This window comes from Pseudophryne corroboree, chromosome 8, assembly GCF_028390025.1.
Source record: "Pseudophryne corroboree isolate aPseCor3 chromosome 8, aPseCor3.hap2, whole genome shotgun sequence".
NCBI classification, from domain to species: domain Eukaryota; kingdom Metazoa; phylum Chordata; class Amphibia; order Anura; family Myobatrachidae; genus Pseudophryne; species Pseudophryne corroboree.
This window is the reverse complement of record NC_086451.1, coordinates 85,012,043-85,028,138: the sequence shown is the minus strand read 5'-3', so window position 1 is coordinate 85,028,138 and position 16,096 is coordinate 85,012,043. Positions and strand designations below refer to the sequence as shown.

Here is a 16,096-nt window from a genome sequence, read left to right as displayed (position 1 = left end):
TCTATAGACGGTACCGCCACTTGTTTTGATAAGCGTGTGAGCGCCTTATCCACCCTAAGGGGTGTTTCCCAACGCGCCCTAACTTCTGGCGGGAAAGGGTATACCGCCAATAATTTTCTATCGGGGGGAACCCACGCATCATCACACACTTCATTTAATTTATCTGATTCAGGAAAAACTACAGGTAGTTTTTTCACATCCCACATAATACCCTCTTTTGTGGTACTTGTTGTATCAGAAATATGTAACACCTCCTTCATTGCCCTTAACGTGTGGCCCTAATAAGGAATACGTTTGTTTATTCACCGTCGACACTGGATTCAGTGTCCGTGTCTGTGTCTGTGTCGACCGACTAAGGTAAACGGGCGTTTTAAAACCCCTGACGGTGTTTTTGAGACGTCTGGACCGGTACTAATTGTTTGTCGGCCGTCTCATGTCGTCAACCGACCTTGCAGCGTGTTGACATTATCACGTAATTCCCTAAATAAGCCATCCATTCCGGTGTCGACTCCCTAGAGAGTGACATCACCATTACAGGCAATTGCTCCGCCTCCTCACCAACATCGTCCTCATACATGTCGACACACACGTACCGACACACAGCACACACACAGGGAATGCTCTGATAGAGGACAGGACCCACTAGCCCTTTGGAGAGACAGAGGGAGAGTTTGCCAGCACACACCAAAAAACGCTATAATTATATAGGGACAACCTTATATAAGTGTTTTCCCTTATAGCATCTTTTTATATATTTCTAACGCCAAATTAGTGCCCCCCCTCTCTGTTTTAACCCTGTTTCTGTAGTGCAGTGCAGGGGAGAGCCTGGGAGCCTTCCCTCCAGCCTTTCTGTGAGGGAAAATGGCGCTGTGTGCTGAGGAGATAGGCCCCGCCCCTTTTTCGGCGGGCTCGTCTCCCGCTCTTCAACGGATTCTGGCAGGGGTTAAATATCTCCATATAGCCCCCGGAGGCTATATGTGAGGTATTTTTTGCCAAAAAATAGGTTTACATTGCCTCCCAGGGCGCCCCCCTCCCAGCGCCCTGCACCCTCAGTGACTGCCGTGTGAAGTGTGCTGAGAGCAATGGCGCACAGCTGCAGTGCTGTGCGCTACCTTAAAAAGACTGAGGAGTCTTCTGCCGCCGATTCTGGACCTTCTTCTCTTTTCAGCATCTGCAAGGGGGCCGGCGGCGAGGCTCCGGTGACCATCCAGGCTGTACCTGTGATCGTCCCTCTGGAGCTAATGTCCAGTAGCCAAAGAAGCCAATCCATCCTGCACGCAGGTGAGTTCACTTCTTCTCCCCTAAGTCCCTCGTTGCAGTGATCCTGTTGCCAGCAGGACTCACTGTAAAATAAAAAACCTAAGCTAAACTTTTCTAAGCAGCTCTTTAGGAGAGCCACCTAGATTGCACCCTTCTCGGCCGGGCACAAAAATCTAACTGAGGCTTGGAGGAGGGTCATAGGGGGAGGAGCCAGTGCACACCACCTGATCCTAAAGCTTTACTTTTTGTGCCCTGTCTCCTGCGGAGCCGCTATTCCCCATGGTCCTTTCAGGAACCCCAGCATCCACTAGGACGATAGAGAAATAAATCTGAAATACAAAATGGAAATTGAAAAAGCACTTTTCAAAGAGAAACCCACACAAAAAGGAGGAATTAAGCATTAGCAGAGGACATGCCAATGGCATAATAGGATTTTTTTTTTTTTAAGTCACGGCGCCGTGCTAGTAGTCACAGCAAAATAAACAAAAGTGGATTTTTTTTATTTTTAAAAGCTTTAAATCGCTACCGAGTCACGCCATAGCATGGGGCGAACAGAAAGGCTTAACGCGTAACGAGGCTAAATGTATGCGGACACATCTGTACTAGAAAAATGTTTAAAGAAAAAACACCCAGCGCCAGCTGATATTTAAATATCTGCAGCCTCCAAAGTGGGTATGCTCCTCCCACACCAAGACAAAAAGGACTAAAGAGTTTTTTTCTCCCCACGAATGGAGAAAAAAAAGGGGTAGAGGCGCTGATATGAAAATATTATTGATAGATACACAATATAACAATGTATATAGTTAATAGTTTATTTAAACAATAAAATTGTTATTATTTATATTTATATTAATACCGGCCGGTAAATACAATCAAATACATTTCCTTAAAATTAAGCAATTTAAAACAAATTCATTCCTGGATCTAAAGAACTGCACCACAGAGTATCTCTTATAGTAAACACGTATCCAGATGCTTATAATGAACACGTGTGCCCAACTCAGCAATTATAATCACTCTTCCCGTCCGCTGGTTGCAATTCCTTTATGTGCGGACATATCTGGAAATCCGGTGAGTATATTTAATTCACAGCTGGTTTTTATGATACTCAAAATTGGTGTTAATTTGCCCAGTAAGTTTCACTGTAAGGCAGTCTCTTAATTACTGAGCCACAGAAACGGTACACTGTAGGCAGTCTATTGATCACTGTACCACAGGAGGGGCACAATTTTCCTTTGTGTGCATGATACTTTAATTAATAATGGGAGAGCTGGACGGCAATATTTCCATTTATATGAGATGTGTATTAAGGTGCTCACCTCGTCCTTTACGCTGGACTATAAGCCGCTTCCAAGTTGAGCCGCCGGCGTCGCTCAAAGCGTTTATCTCTCCCGCAGCCGTATCATGAACTGCTCCCTCTGTGCCGTAGTGTCGAGCTCCACGATGCACACGAGCCGCACGGCAATTGATGTCCTCAGTGCCGCTCGCTCCCGGGCCAGGTTACCGGCGCTGCCTTGAGCATTTGTCCCTCCTGCAGCCATCTCCTGGTTAGCTCCCTCTGTGCCTGCAGTGTCGGACTCCACACTGCATGTGAGTCGTACGGCAATAGTTGTTCTCCGTGCCGCTCCTCCTCGGATATCAGTTCACTCTCAGGGCATATGAACCAATAAGTAAATAGCCGGCTTGTAGTACAAAATATGAAAAGGTTTACGCGTTTCTCTGCCTTTAGATCAACTCGGCAGCTTCCTCAGAACACAATGAGGTTGTCTGTATAGAGGTGTGTATTTAAGACATTCATGATTCCATACACCTGTGTGGGATTTGGATTTAACCACTCCTATTTTAACTCTTTCCAATGTATTATTACCAATCCAGACAGTCTCTCATTACTTATATACATATTAGAATCACAGAAAAGGGGTACACATTGTATATATTTGTTTATTTATTTATAACTTCATTGAGATGTGTTCCCACAACTAAACTATTAAAATCAGTAACATATATTATAGTATATTATAGACAGAAAGAGCGTAAAGTGAAAGATTATAGAATTCTTGTCATACCACTACCACTGAATTTACAACAAATTCTGATTGAGGTATATATAATTTCGTAGAAACAAAGAGAGAGATATTTCCAAAAATTAAAGCAGTGGTTCCATATGTAGCACCATCTAAACACGATTACTTAATAAATATACATAATAATATGTATATTTATTAAGTAATCGTGCTTAGATGGTGCTACATATGGAACCACTGCTTTAATTTTTGGAAATATCTCTCTCTTTGTTTCTACGAAATTATATATACCTCAATCAGAATTTGTTGTAAATTCAGTGGTAGTGGTATGACAAGAATTCTATAATCTTTCACTTTACGCTCTGTCTATAATATACTATAATATATGTTACTGATTTTAATAGTTTAGTTGTGGGAACACATCTCAATGAAGTTATAAATAAATAAACAAATAAATATATACAATGTGTACCCCTTTTCTGTGATTCTAATATGTATATAAGTAATGAGAGACTGTCTGGATTGGTAATAATACATTGGAAAGAGTTAAAATAGGAGTGGTTAAATCCAAATCCCACACAGGTGTGGAATCATGAATGTCTTAAATACACACCTCTATACAGACAACCTCATTGTGTTCTGAGGAAGCTGCCGAGTTGATCTAAAGGCAGAGAAACGCGTAAACCTTTTCATATTTTGTACTACAAGCCGGCTATTTACTTATTGGTTCATATGCCCTGAGAGTGAACTGATATCCGAGGAGGAGCGGCACGGAGAACAACTATTGCCGTACGACTCACATGCAGTGTGGAGTCCGACACTGCAGGCACAGAGGGAGCTAACCAGGAGACGGCTGCAGGAGGGACAAATGCTCAAGGCAGCGCCGGTAACCTGGCCCGGGAGCGAGCGGCACTGAGGACATCAATTGCCGTGCGGCTCGTGTGCATCGTGGAGCTCGACACTACGGCACAGAGGGAGCAGTTCATGATACGGCTGCGGGAGAGAAGCGCTTTGAGCGACGCCGGCGGCTCAACTTGGAAGCGGCATATAGTCCAGCGTAAAGGACGAGGTGAGCACCTTAATACACATCTCATATAAATGGAAATATTGCCGTCCAGCTCTCCCATTATTAATTAAAGTATCATGCACACACTGTGGTACAGTGATCAATAGACTGCCTACAGTGTACCGTTTCTGTGGCTCAGTAATTAAGAGACTGCCTTACAGTGAAACTTACTGGGCAAATTAACACCAATTTTGAGTATCATAAAAACCAGCTGTGAATTAAATATACTCACCGGATTTCCAGATATGTCCGCACATAAAGGAATTGCAACCAGCGGACGGGAAGAGTGATTATAATTGCTGAGTTGGGCACACGTGTTCATTATTAGCATCTGGATACGTGTTTACTATAAGAGATACTCTGTGGTGCAGTTCTTTAGATCCAGGAATGAATTTGTTTTAAATTGCTTAATTTTAAGGAAATGTATTTGATTGTATTTACCGGCCGGTATTAATATAAATAATAACAATTTTATTGTTTAAATAAACTATTAACTATATACATTGTTATATTGTGTATCTATCAATAATATTTTCATATCAGCGCCTCTACCCCTTTTTTTTCTCCATTCGTGGGGAGAAAAAAACTCTTTAGTCATATCTGTACTAGCCATGACAGATATGTAAATAATCCCAACGATAACGTGTGCTAGAACGTTCTTACATCACGATACCACGCTTATACTACAAGCTTGATGCTCTGTGGAATATCAAACCATTCTGACAATGAAATGTTAAGAGAAGTACGGGGATGCAATGTCCTAGGACACATCTGTGTAGGAAGATTGTGACAATGACACTTACTGTGTTTGTTCTTCTTTTCTGGAAGAGGCGGTGGCTTCTCTGGAATCTCATCACACTCCACCGCTGAGAAGTCTGCTAGGAATTCAATCTGAGGTGCGCCTCCACACTGGAACGGCGAAACTGCAGCAAAAGGAGGAACGGAGGGGGCGAGCAGCGGGTCGTCCTCACAAATGTTGTCGTATTGGGAGGGGTGGCGTTCGTAGCAGGCTCGGGAGCCATCGGAATTGTGGGGAACGGGACCTCTCCGTTTTTTCTCGGGGAGAGCAGGAGGGGTTTCTACAGCACACTGGTTGGGGGTTTCTGAGTGTTGGGGGTTGTTAGGAGGTAACTGGAAGTTTTGTCCATGAAAGGGGGAAACAGATTCTCCTAGGGACTCGGGGAGAGGGCTGAGGACTCCAGTTCCTTGGCCCAGCATCTGGTCTGTGCTGGATAGGTCTTGCTGCAGGAACTCATAGTCTGGGTCATAGTTATCTGTGTAGAAAATAGTGAAACAAAAATATCGTCAAAAAGGAAAGCAAAGAAACATGTTAGGGTCAAGTTAAAAACATATTGGATAATATCGCTAATTTTATCATTTCCTTTTGACCACCGTCTTTGTTCTTTATCGATCTGCTAGAAGTACCGACATATATTAGGTTGCATAGCAGTTTTTACCAGTCACCTATACACAGTGCACGCTGCAATTCTGTGGACTGTGGGCCTGATTCAGGTTTGCTAGCAAAGCAAAAAAGCACACACCTGGGCAAAACCATGTTGCACTGCAGGTGGGGCAGATGTAACATGTGCAGAGAGATTTAGATTTGGGTGGTGTTAGCTCTTCTGCTCCACGGGTGACTGTATGAAGGGGAAACACTCTAATGTCACTGCTTTCAAGTGCCATTGTAACAAAATATGGCATAAACACAGCCATTGGTCGGAATGGGGCGGTTTCTCATCCCTAGCACACGTCACAGGGGGCATGGCCACTGCTCACAGGGGTGTGCCACAACTCAGGGGTGCCTGGCCATGCGGCATGCCCCCATCTTTGTATGACACAGGCACGTTGGGCAGGAGGGCGGACAAAGAGCCGGAAAAGCAGCGCAGGACCATCCCGATCCTCTGTGTGGCTGGACTGGCCCAACAGGCCATCGGCCCTTCTGGCATTTGCCAGAAATGTGAGATGGCCAGTCCAGCCATGAACACAGCAATAAAAGAATATGAAAAACATGTTTTTTATTCCAACGTTAATGACCTTTTCCACTTTCGGCCCCTTATTCATTCTATAGCAGTCTACAATAGTCCAACAGTATCTGAAATAGATGGCTGGCAATACATCTCTATTTGAGGAGCGATGGACGGGTTGTAGAGTGCTCATGTTTCCTGCAGAGTCTACAATTTTGCTCTGATGCAGCCCCTGACATACAATGAAAGGGACAGTCTCCAATCAGCAATGTCTTTTCCCTATCTCCTGAAATCATTGCACAGGCCTGCTGGATTAAATAGTGTTTGCATCATCAGAAGTCTTCATGGTGTAGGTTTATTATGTCCTCCAGCAGAAATGCACGTGTTAGGTTTTATCTGTGCTTTTCAGCCATGCATTTACACACCAATAGACTTTTTTCCATCCTCCCGCAATACAGAGGATAGGAATTAGGTTTCACACTCCCAAGAGACACAATAAAAAACTAACCCTGACAGATAACACTACATGGCTGAGAAACACAGACATAAGATAAATCTAAAAATAAACGTTAGTGACAGCCAGGCAGCACATAGAAACCTACAGGGCGATCTGAAGGTGGGAAATCCCTTAATCATCAGACTCCATTGTGTCAGAGTTCCTCTGCTGACACTGAGGGAAAGAAAGGGGGGTTGCTGCTTTTTCCTTAGAATTTACACTTTATAAAATAGCTCCACCAATGTTGTGTAGCTATCTGTGGTCTCACAGCTGAGACAGTCGCCGGCAACCACAAACCGGAAACAGTGTCCTTCTGAGAAAAACTGCACTAATAAAAAAGAGAGAGAGGCAGATATAGAGCAAGAAAGAGGAAGGGAGACAGAGCAAGAAAGAGGAAGGGAGGCAGAGAAAGAAGGAAGGGAGCAGACAGAGTAAGAAAGAGGGGAAAGGGTGCAGAGAGATGGAGTGAGAGGGAATGGTGGGGAGAGACAGTGTGAAAAAGAGAGGGGTAGAGGGTAGAGAGAAGACTGGCAAAGAGAGAGAGGAGAGAGACACAATCTTCCTTGTGTTTGTCTCCCTATGTCAAATCAATTCAAAATGCTTAGATGGTTTAACAGAGAACTTATACAAGCATTACACCTTATTACGAGTCTCCCAGGTTTGCAGGGGCACCTATGTGTTAGCACTGCAGTACTGTAGGTAATCCAGCTTCCAACACTCACTGTACTGACCCTATCCTATCCCAACGATGTACCCAACGCATAAAACTGCCATACGATTGTACACAAGCATCCCTGGCAATAGTATTGTTGCACAATTTCTAATTATGTATTACAGGGGATCCGGTCTGAAGATCGACAGTATCTAGGTCGACAATGTTTAGGTCGACCACTGTAGGTCGACAGTCACTAGGTCGACATGGACGGAAGGTCGACAGGGTTTCTAGGTCGACATGTGCTAGGTCGACAGGTCTAAAGGTCGACATGAGTTTCACATTTTTTTTTAATTTTTTCATACTTAACGATCCACGTGGACTACGATTGAAACGGTAATCTGTGCCGAGCGAAGCGGTAGCGGAGCGAAGGCACCATGCCCGAAGCATGGCGAGCGAAGAAAACGACACAAAAATAAATAAAAAATCCTCATGTCGACCTTTAAACCCGTCGACCTAGCACATGACGACATTTAGACCTGTCGACCTAGCACATGTCGACCTAGAAACCCTGTCGACCTTCCATCCATGTCGACCTAGTGACTGTCGACCTACAGTGGTCGACCTAAACATTGTCGACCTAGATACTGTCGATTTGATGAACCACACCCGTATTACAGACCCTGGTATTTCTGTACAATGGACTGAATATTTGCATAACAAATAAAAAACGGAAATAAACAGGTAATAAGCACAATTATATACAGACTGAATGTACTCGCTTTAAGGAAGGGTCACAAAAGCATATTAGAAAAAATAAGAATTTACCCACCGGTAATTCTATTTCTCGTAGTCCGTAGTGGATGCTGGGGACTCCGTAAGGACCATGGGGAATAGACGGGCTCCGCAGGAGACTGGGCACTCTAAAGAAAGATTAGGTACTATCTGGGAAACTGTGCCCGGAAGAGCTGACATTACAAGGAAAGGATTTTGGAATCCAGGGTAAGACTCATACCAGCCACACCAATCACACCGTACAACTTGTGATAACCTTACCCAGTTAACAGTATGAACAACAACAGAGCATCACTCAACGGATGGCTCATAACAATAACCCTTATTAAGCAATAACTATATACACGTATTGCAGAAAGTCCGCACTTGGGACGGGCGCCCAGCATCCACTACGGACTACGAGAAATAGAATTACCGGTGAGTAAATTCTTATTTTCTCTAACGTCCTAGTGGATGCTGGGGACTCCGTAAGGACCATGGGGATTATACCAAAGCTCCCAAACGGGCGGGAGAGTGCGAATGACTCTGCAGCACCGAATGAGCAAAAACAAGGTCCTCCTCAGCCAGGGTATCAAACTTGTAGAACTTTGCAAAAGTGTTTGAACCCGACCAAGTAGCCGCTCGGCAAAGCTGTAAAGCCGAGACCCCTCGGGCAGCCGCCCTAGAAGAGCCCACCTTCCTTGTGGAATGGGCTTTCACTGATTTTGGATGCGGCAATCCAGCCGCAGAATGAGCCAGCTGAATCGTGCTACAGATCCAGCGAGCAATAGTTTGCTTTGAAGCAGGAGCAACCAGCTTATTGGGTGCATACAGAATAAACAGCGAGTCAGTCTTCCTGACTCCAGCCGTTCTGGAAACATATATTTTCAAAACCCGGACTACGTCCAGCAACTTGGAGTCCTCCAAGTCCCGAGTAGCCGCAGGCACCACAATAGGTTGGTCCAAATGAAACGATGATACCACCTTTGGGAGAAATTGGGGACGAGTCCGCAATTCTACCCTGTCCATATGGAAGATCAGATAGGGGCTTTTACACGACAAAGCCGCCAATTATGACACACGCCTAGCCGATGCTAAGGCCAACAGCATGACCACTTTCCACGTGAGATACTTTAGTTCCACGGTCTTAAGTGGCTCAAACCAGTGGGATTTCAGGAAATCCAACACAACGTTAAGATCCCAAGGTGCCACTGGTGGCACAAAAGGGGGCTGAATATGCAGCACTCCCTTAACAAACGTCTGAACCTCAGGCAGTGAAGCCAGTTTTTTTTTAAAGAAAATGGATAGGGCCGAAATCTGGACCCTTATGGACCCTAATTTTAGGCCCATAGACACTGACTGTAGGAAGTGCAGGAATCGACCCAGCTGGAATTCCTCTGTAGGGGCCGTCCTGGCCTCACACCAAGCAACATATTTTCGCTATATACGGTGATAATGCTTTGCTGTCACGTCCTTCCTAGCCTTTATCAGCGTAGGAATAACTTCATCCGGAATGCCTTTTTCCGCTAGGATCCGGCGTTCAACCGCCATGCCGTCAAACGCAGCCGCGGTAAGTCTTGGAACAGACAGGGCCCTTGTTGCAGCAGGTCCTGTCTGAGAGGCAGAAGCCATGGGTCCTCTGTGCGCATTTCTTGCAGTTCCGGGTACCAAGTCCTTCTTGGCCAATCCGGAACAATGATTATTGTTCTCACTCCTCTTTTTCTTACAATTCTCAGCACCTTTGGTATGAGAGGCAGAGGAGGAAACACATATACCGACTGGAACACCCACGGTGTCACTAGCGCGTCCACAGCTATCGCCTGAGGGTCCCTTGACCTAGCGCAATATCTTTTTAGCTTTTTGTTGAGGCGGGACGCCATCATGTCCACCTGTGGCAGTTCCCATCGATTTGCAATCTGTGTGAAGACTTCTTGATGAAGTCCCCACTCTCCCGGGTGGAGGTCGTGTCTGCTGAGGAAGTCTGCTTCCCAGTTGTCCACTCCCGGAATGAACACTGCTGACAGTGCTTGCACGTGATTCTCCGCCCAACGAAGAATCTTTGTGGCTTCCGCCATTGCCACCCTGCTTCTTGTGCCGCCCTGGCGGTTTACATGGGCGACCGCCATGATGTTGTCTGACTGAATCAGCACTGGTTGGTCTCGAAGCAGGGGCTCCGCTGGACTCAGGGCGTTGTATATGGCCCTTAGTTCCAGTATATTTATGTGCAGACAAGTCTCCTGACTTGACCACAGCCCTTGGAAGTTTCTTCCCTGAGTGACTGCCCCCCATCCGCGGAGGCTTGCATCCGTGGTCACCAGGACCCAGTCCTGTATGCCGAACCTGCGGCCCTCGAGAAGATGAGCACTCTGCAGCCACCACAGAAGAGACACCCTGGCCCTCGGGGACAGGGTGATCAGCCGATGCATCTGAAGATGCGATCCGGACCACTTGTCCAACAGATCCCACTGAAAGATCCTCGCATGGAACCTGCTGAAGGGAATGGCTTCGTATGAGGCCACCATCCTTCCCAGGACTCGCGTGCAGTGATGCACCGACACCTGTTTTGGTTTTAGGAGGTCCCTGACCAGAGTCACTAACTCCTGGGCCTTCTCCTCCGGGAGCAACACCATCTTCTGTTCTGTGTCCAGAATCATGCCCAGGAAGGGCAGACGCGTCGTAAGAATCAGCTGCGACTTTGGAATATTCAGAATCCAGCCGTGCTGTTGCAACACTTCCTGAGAGTGTGCTACGCTGATCAACAACTGCTCCCTGGACCTCGCCTTTATGAGGAGATCGTCCAAGTACGGGATAACTGTAACTCCTTGCTTCCGAAGGAGTACCATCATTTCCGCCATTACCTTGGTAAATATTCTCGGTGCCGTGGACAGGCCAAACGGCAACGTCTGGAACTGGTAATGACAGTCCTGTACCACAAACCTGAGGTACTCCTGGTGAGGTGGATAAATGGGGACATGCAAGTAAGCATCCTTGATGTCCAGAGATACCATAAATTCCCCCTCTTCCAGGCTTGCAATGACCGCTCTGAGCGATTCCATTTTGAACTTGAATTTTTTCATATAAATGTTCAAGGATTTTAAATTCAGAATGGGTCTTACCGAACCGTCCGGTTTCGGTACCACAAACATTGTGGAATAGTAACCCCTTCCCTGTTGAAGGAGGGGGACCATTATTATCACTTGCTGGAGGTACAGCTTGTGAATTGCCGCCAGCACTACCTCCCTTTCCGTGGGGGAAGCTGGCAAGGCTGATTTTAGGTAACGGTGAGGGGGAGTCACTTCGAATTCCAGCTTGTATCCGTGAGATACAATTTGTAAAGCCCAGGGATCCACTTGCGAGCGAACCCACTGGTTGCTGAATTTTCGGAGACGCGCCCCCACCGCACCTAGCTCCGCCTGTGGAGCCCCAGCGTCATGCGGTGGACTTAGTGGAAGCAGGGGAGGACTTTTGTTCCTGGGAACTGGCTGCCTGGTGCAGCTTCTTTCCTCTACCCCTGCCTCTGGCAAGAAAGGATGCACCTCTGACCTTCTTGCTTCTCTGAGAACGAAAGGACTGCATTTGATAATACGGTGCTTTCTTAGACTGTGAGGAAACCTGAGGCAAGAAAGTCGACTTTCCAGCTGTCGCTGTGGACACGAGGTCCGAGAGACCGTCCCCAAACAATTCCTCACCCTTATAAGGCAAAACCTCCATGTGTTTTTTAGAATCGGCATCCCCTGTCCATTGCCGAGTCCATAAGACCCTCCTGGCAGAAATGGACATTGCATTAATTCTAGAGTCCAGCAGGCAAATGTCCCTCTGGGCATCCTGCATATATAAGACGGCGTCTTTTATATGGCCCAGGGTTAGCAAAACAGTATCCCTGTCCAGGGCATCTATGTCCTCTGACAGAGTATCTGTCCATGCTGCTACAGCGCTACACATCCAGGCTGAAGTAATAGCTGGTCTCAGTAGAGTACCAGAGTGTGTATACACTGACTTCAAGATAGCTTCCTGCTTCCTATCCGCAGGATCCTTTAGGGCGGCCGTATCCTGAGACGGCAGGGCCACCTTCTTAGATAAGCGTGTCAACGCCTTGTCTACCCTAGGGGAGGATTCCCAACGTAACCTGTCCGTTGGCGGGAAAGGGTACGCCATCAGTAATTTTTTGGAAATCACTACTTTCTTATCAGGGGAACTCCACGCTTCTTCACATAACTCATTTAATTCATGTGACGGGGGAAAAGTCACTTCTTGCTTTTTCTCCCCAAACATATACACCCTCTTGTCAGGGACAGGGTTAACCTCTGAAATGTGCAATACATCTTTCATTGCAATAATCATGTAGCGGATGGCCTTGGTCATCTTAGGCTGTAAATGTGCCTCATCATCGTCGACACTGGAGTCGGACTCCGTGTCGGCATCTGTGTCAACCATCTGAGATAGTGGGCGTTTATGAGACCCTGACGGCCTCTGAGTCGCCTGGGCAGGCCCGGGTTGAGACCCCGGCTGTCCCAAGGCTGCAGCGTCATCAAACCTTTTATGCAAGGAGCTTACATTATCATTTAAGACCTTCCACATATCCATCCAATCAGGTGTCGGCCCCGACACCACATTTATCTGCACTTGCTCCGCCTCCACGTAACCCTCCTCATCAAACATGTCGACACAGCCGTACCGACACACAGCACACACACAGGGAATGCTCAGACTGAGGACAGGACCCCACAAAGGCCTTTGGGGAGACAGAGAGAGAGTATGCCAGCACACACCACAGCGCTATATAACCCAGGGATTTTCACTATAAAAAGTGATTACCCAATAGCTGCCGATTTTATGTCTTTTGCGCCTAAATTTATGTGCCCCCCCTCTCTTTTTTACCCTTCTTGTACCTGGATACTGCAGGGGAGAGCCTGGGGAACTGCTTCCAGCGGAGCTGTGAAGAGAAAATGGCGCTGGTGTGCTGAGGAAGAAGGCCCCGCCCCCTCAGCTGCGGGCTTCTGTCCCGCTTTCTGTGTGAAAAAATGGCGGGGGTTTTTACATATATACAGTGCCTGACTGTATATATGTATTTTATGCCAAAAAGGTACTACAATTGCTGCCCAGGGCGCCCCCCCCAGCGCCCTGCACCCTACAGTGACCAGAGTGTGAAAGTGTGCTGGGAGCAATGGCGCACAGCTGCGGTGATGTGCGCTACCTTAAATGAAGACAGGAGTCTTCTGCCGCCGATTTCGCAGTCTTTAAGCTTTTGTTCTTCTGGCTCTGCGAGGGGGACGACGGCGCGGCTCCGGGAACGGACGATCGAGGACAGATGCCTGTGTTTGAACCCTCTGGAGCTAATGGTGTCCAGTAGCCTAAGAAGCGCAACCTAGCTGCAGATAGGTAGGTTTGCTTCTCTCCCCTCAGTCCCTCGTAGCAGTGAGTCTGTTGCCAGCAGAAGCTCACTGAAAATAAAAAACCTAACAAATACTTTCTTTTACTAGCAGGCTCAGGAGAGCCCACTAGGAGCACCCAGCTCTGGCCGGGCACAGATTCTAACTGAGGTCTGGAGGAGGGGCATAGAGGGAGGAGCCAGTGCACATCAGATAGTACCTAATCTTTCTTTAGAGTGCCCAGTCTCCTGCGGAGCCCGTCTATTCCCCATGGTCCTTACGGAGTCCCCAGCATCCACTAGGATGTTAGAGAAAAGCCTAATATTCCGAATAAGCACTCATCTGGTTGTACCCTTGCTCTTTACATTCACGTGTGAGATTTGATGGCAATTTCTTTTATGAAATTATGAAGTTTGTGTTTCAGGTTTCTGACTGATTACTATATGCAACATGTTACATTAATACCATTATTATGCCTAATGTTCCCATCTTACCTAGGGTCTCGCAGCTGGTATTTCGGGAGCACTGTCCGCTATCCCTATCAAGAGAGGAGAGTTGCTCGTCGGATTTGCTAAGCTTTCCTATGCTGCTACATGGGGATAGGCGAGGAGACTCGCCCCCGTAGGACTGGCTCCCGCCAGATAGTCGTCTATGTGCATAACAGTTCACGTCAAAATCCTGCAGTAAACATAAGTGACATAGAACATTACATGCAGATATAAGCAGGGTTTGCACTGTTATAAAACATCTGTCAGGTAACTCCTATACCTGGGTATGTATGCTGCCGATGGGTAAACTAGACCCACTAGTAGCGCGGCTCATAGGAGCTACAACAGCCACACGGGTGGGCGAAGGTGCAGATTGTCGCTTCTTTGGAGGTAATGCGGGAGGCGGGCTATGGAGAGAGAGAGAGAGAGAGAGAAACAAATTATAATTCAAAGTTACAGGCTAAGGTTCTGCTATGTCTGACAGCTTAAAAGCAAAACAATAAAATATTTTCTGTTTACACGTTCCCTTCTATATAACTCAATTAGTAGATCGTTATAGCACAGAGATCAAAATTGGTCATATATACAGCAGTGAAATGAGTGGGAAAGTGGACCAACCAATCAGCTTTGAGATAGAATTGTACCACGTACATTCTATAAAATTATAGGTACACACTGATCAGTTGCTATGGGCAACTTCACTACGGATTGATACTTTTACTCCCAAGGGAAATGAGGCTTGGTGGGTGTGAGGACGAGGGAAATAAAAATAAAAATTTTGTAGTACCAACCAATCAAAACAAGATTTACCAGGCATACAAATAAATCAAGAAGTAATAATCAAGATAGTTTAAAAAGATACAGAAGCATTGACCTAGGCACAGAGGTTCTCAAACTCTGTCCTCGTGGGCCCACACAGTGCATGTTTTGCAGGTAACCCAGCAGGTGCACAGGTGTATTAATTACTCACCGACACATTTTAAAAGGTCCACAGGTGGAGCTAATTATTTTACTTGCAATTCTGTGAGGAGACCTGCAAAACATGCACCGTGTGGGCCCACGAGGACCAAGTTTGAGAACCTCTGACCTAGCAGGTCCGCAAGCGGCACTAGATTGCCATTTTAACTGCTATGAGCTGAGTAGACTACACACAGCAATATTTGAGTGAATTACACCAAATAGTCCAATCGTTGCACAACACCCATTATAGAGATGTTTCCTCATACACCTATATATTTTTTTGCGGCATATGGTGGCCGGTATGACCTACGGGTAGCAGTTCCCATGCTGCATACCTTTTTCTCAGTTTGTGTCTTAGTTAGCATATATAGTGTACTCCGGAATGTATGTATATATGTGTGTGTATACATATATATATATATATATATATATATATATATATATATATATATATATTTATATATATATATATATACTAGGTGCTTCATCGCGCCCTACGGGCGCTCTTCACACCGTCGCAAGGGGCTACGCCCCCTTAACCCTTGCATGCCTTTCTGGGGTTCAATATTTGTATTATATAAAGTATTACCTGCATTCCTTTGTTAGTGGTTAAATATTGCACAATGAAAGGGCGTGCGATGGTGAAGGAGGCGCAGCCCCTTGCGACGGCATGAACAGCACCTGCAGGGCACGATGTACAGAATGTAGCGGGTGCGGGGGGGAATTGCGATGGTGTCTGTAGATGCTGCAGGTGGAGGGGGGGCAGAAGTGGGGGTGGGGCCCGGATGGGGAAGAGTCGGGAGGTGCTGCGGGTGGGGGAGGGGCAGAGGAGTGGGGGATGCAGATTGGGGAGGGGTCCGGAGGCACTGCAGGTGGGGGAGGGGCAGGGGTGCCATGGGTGGGAGAGGGGCAGGTGTGGGGATGTTGTGGATGGGTGAAGGGTTCCGGAGGTGCTGTGGGATGGGAAGGGGCGGGAGTGCCGGGGGTGGGGTAGTGGTCCACAGGCGCCATGGGTAGGGGAGAGGCAGGTACGGGTGGTGCGG

The 16,096-nt window shown here is 46.8% G+C and overlaps 1 protein-coding gene across 5 annotated transcripts in view; it reads right to left on the bottom strand.

The window, feature by feature from the left end:
• RAPGEF1 (Rap guanine nucleotide exchange factor 1) overlaps positions 1-16,096 on the bottom strand; it is a 259,536-nt gene that overhangs the window by 89,781 nt on the left and 153,659 nt on the right. For all 5 annotated transcript variants that reach the window (XM_063936770.1, XM_063936771.1, XM_063936772.1 and 2 more), the window contains exons 7-9: positions 14,374-14,500; positions 14,100-14,283; positions 5,154-5,624 (exon numbers count right to left, since the gene is read on the bottom strand). In XM_063936770.1, coding sequence (XP_063792840.1) covers positions 5,154-5,624; positions 14,100-14,283; positions 14,374-14,500 — 782 coding nt within the window. The remainder of the gene's footprint in view (positions 1-5,153; positions 5,625-14,099; positions 14,284-14,373; positions 14,501-16,096) is intronic.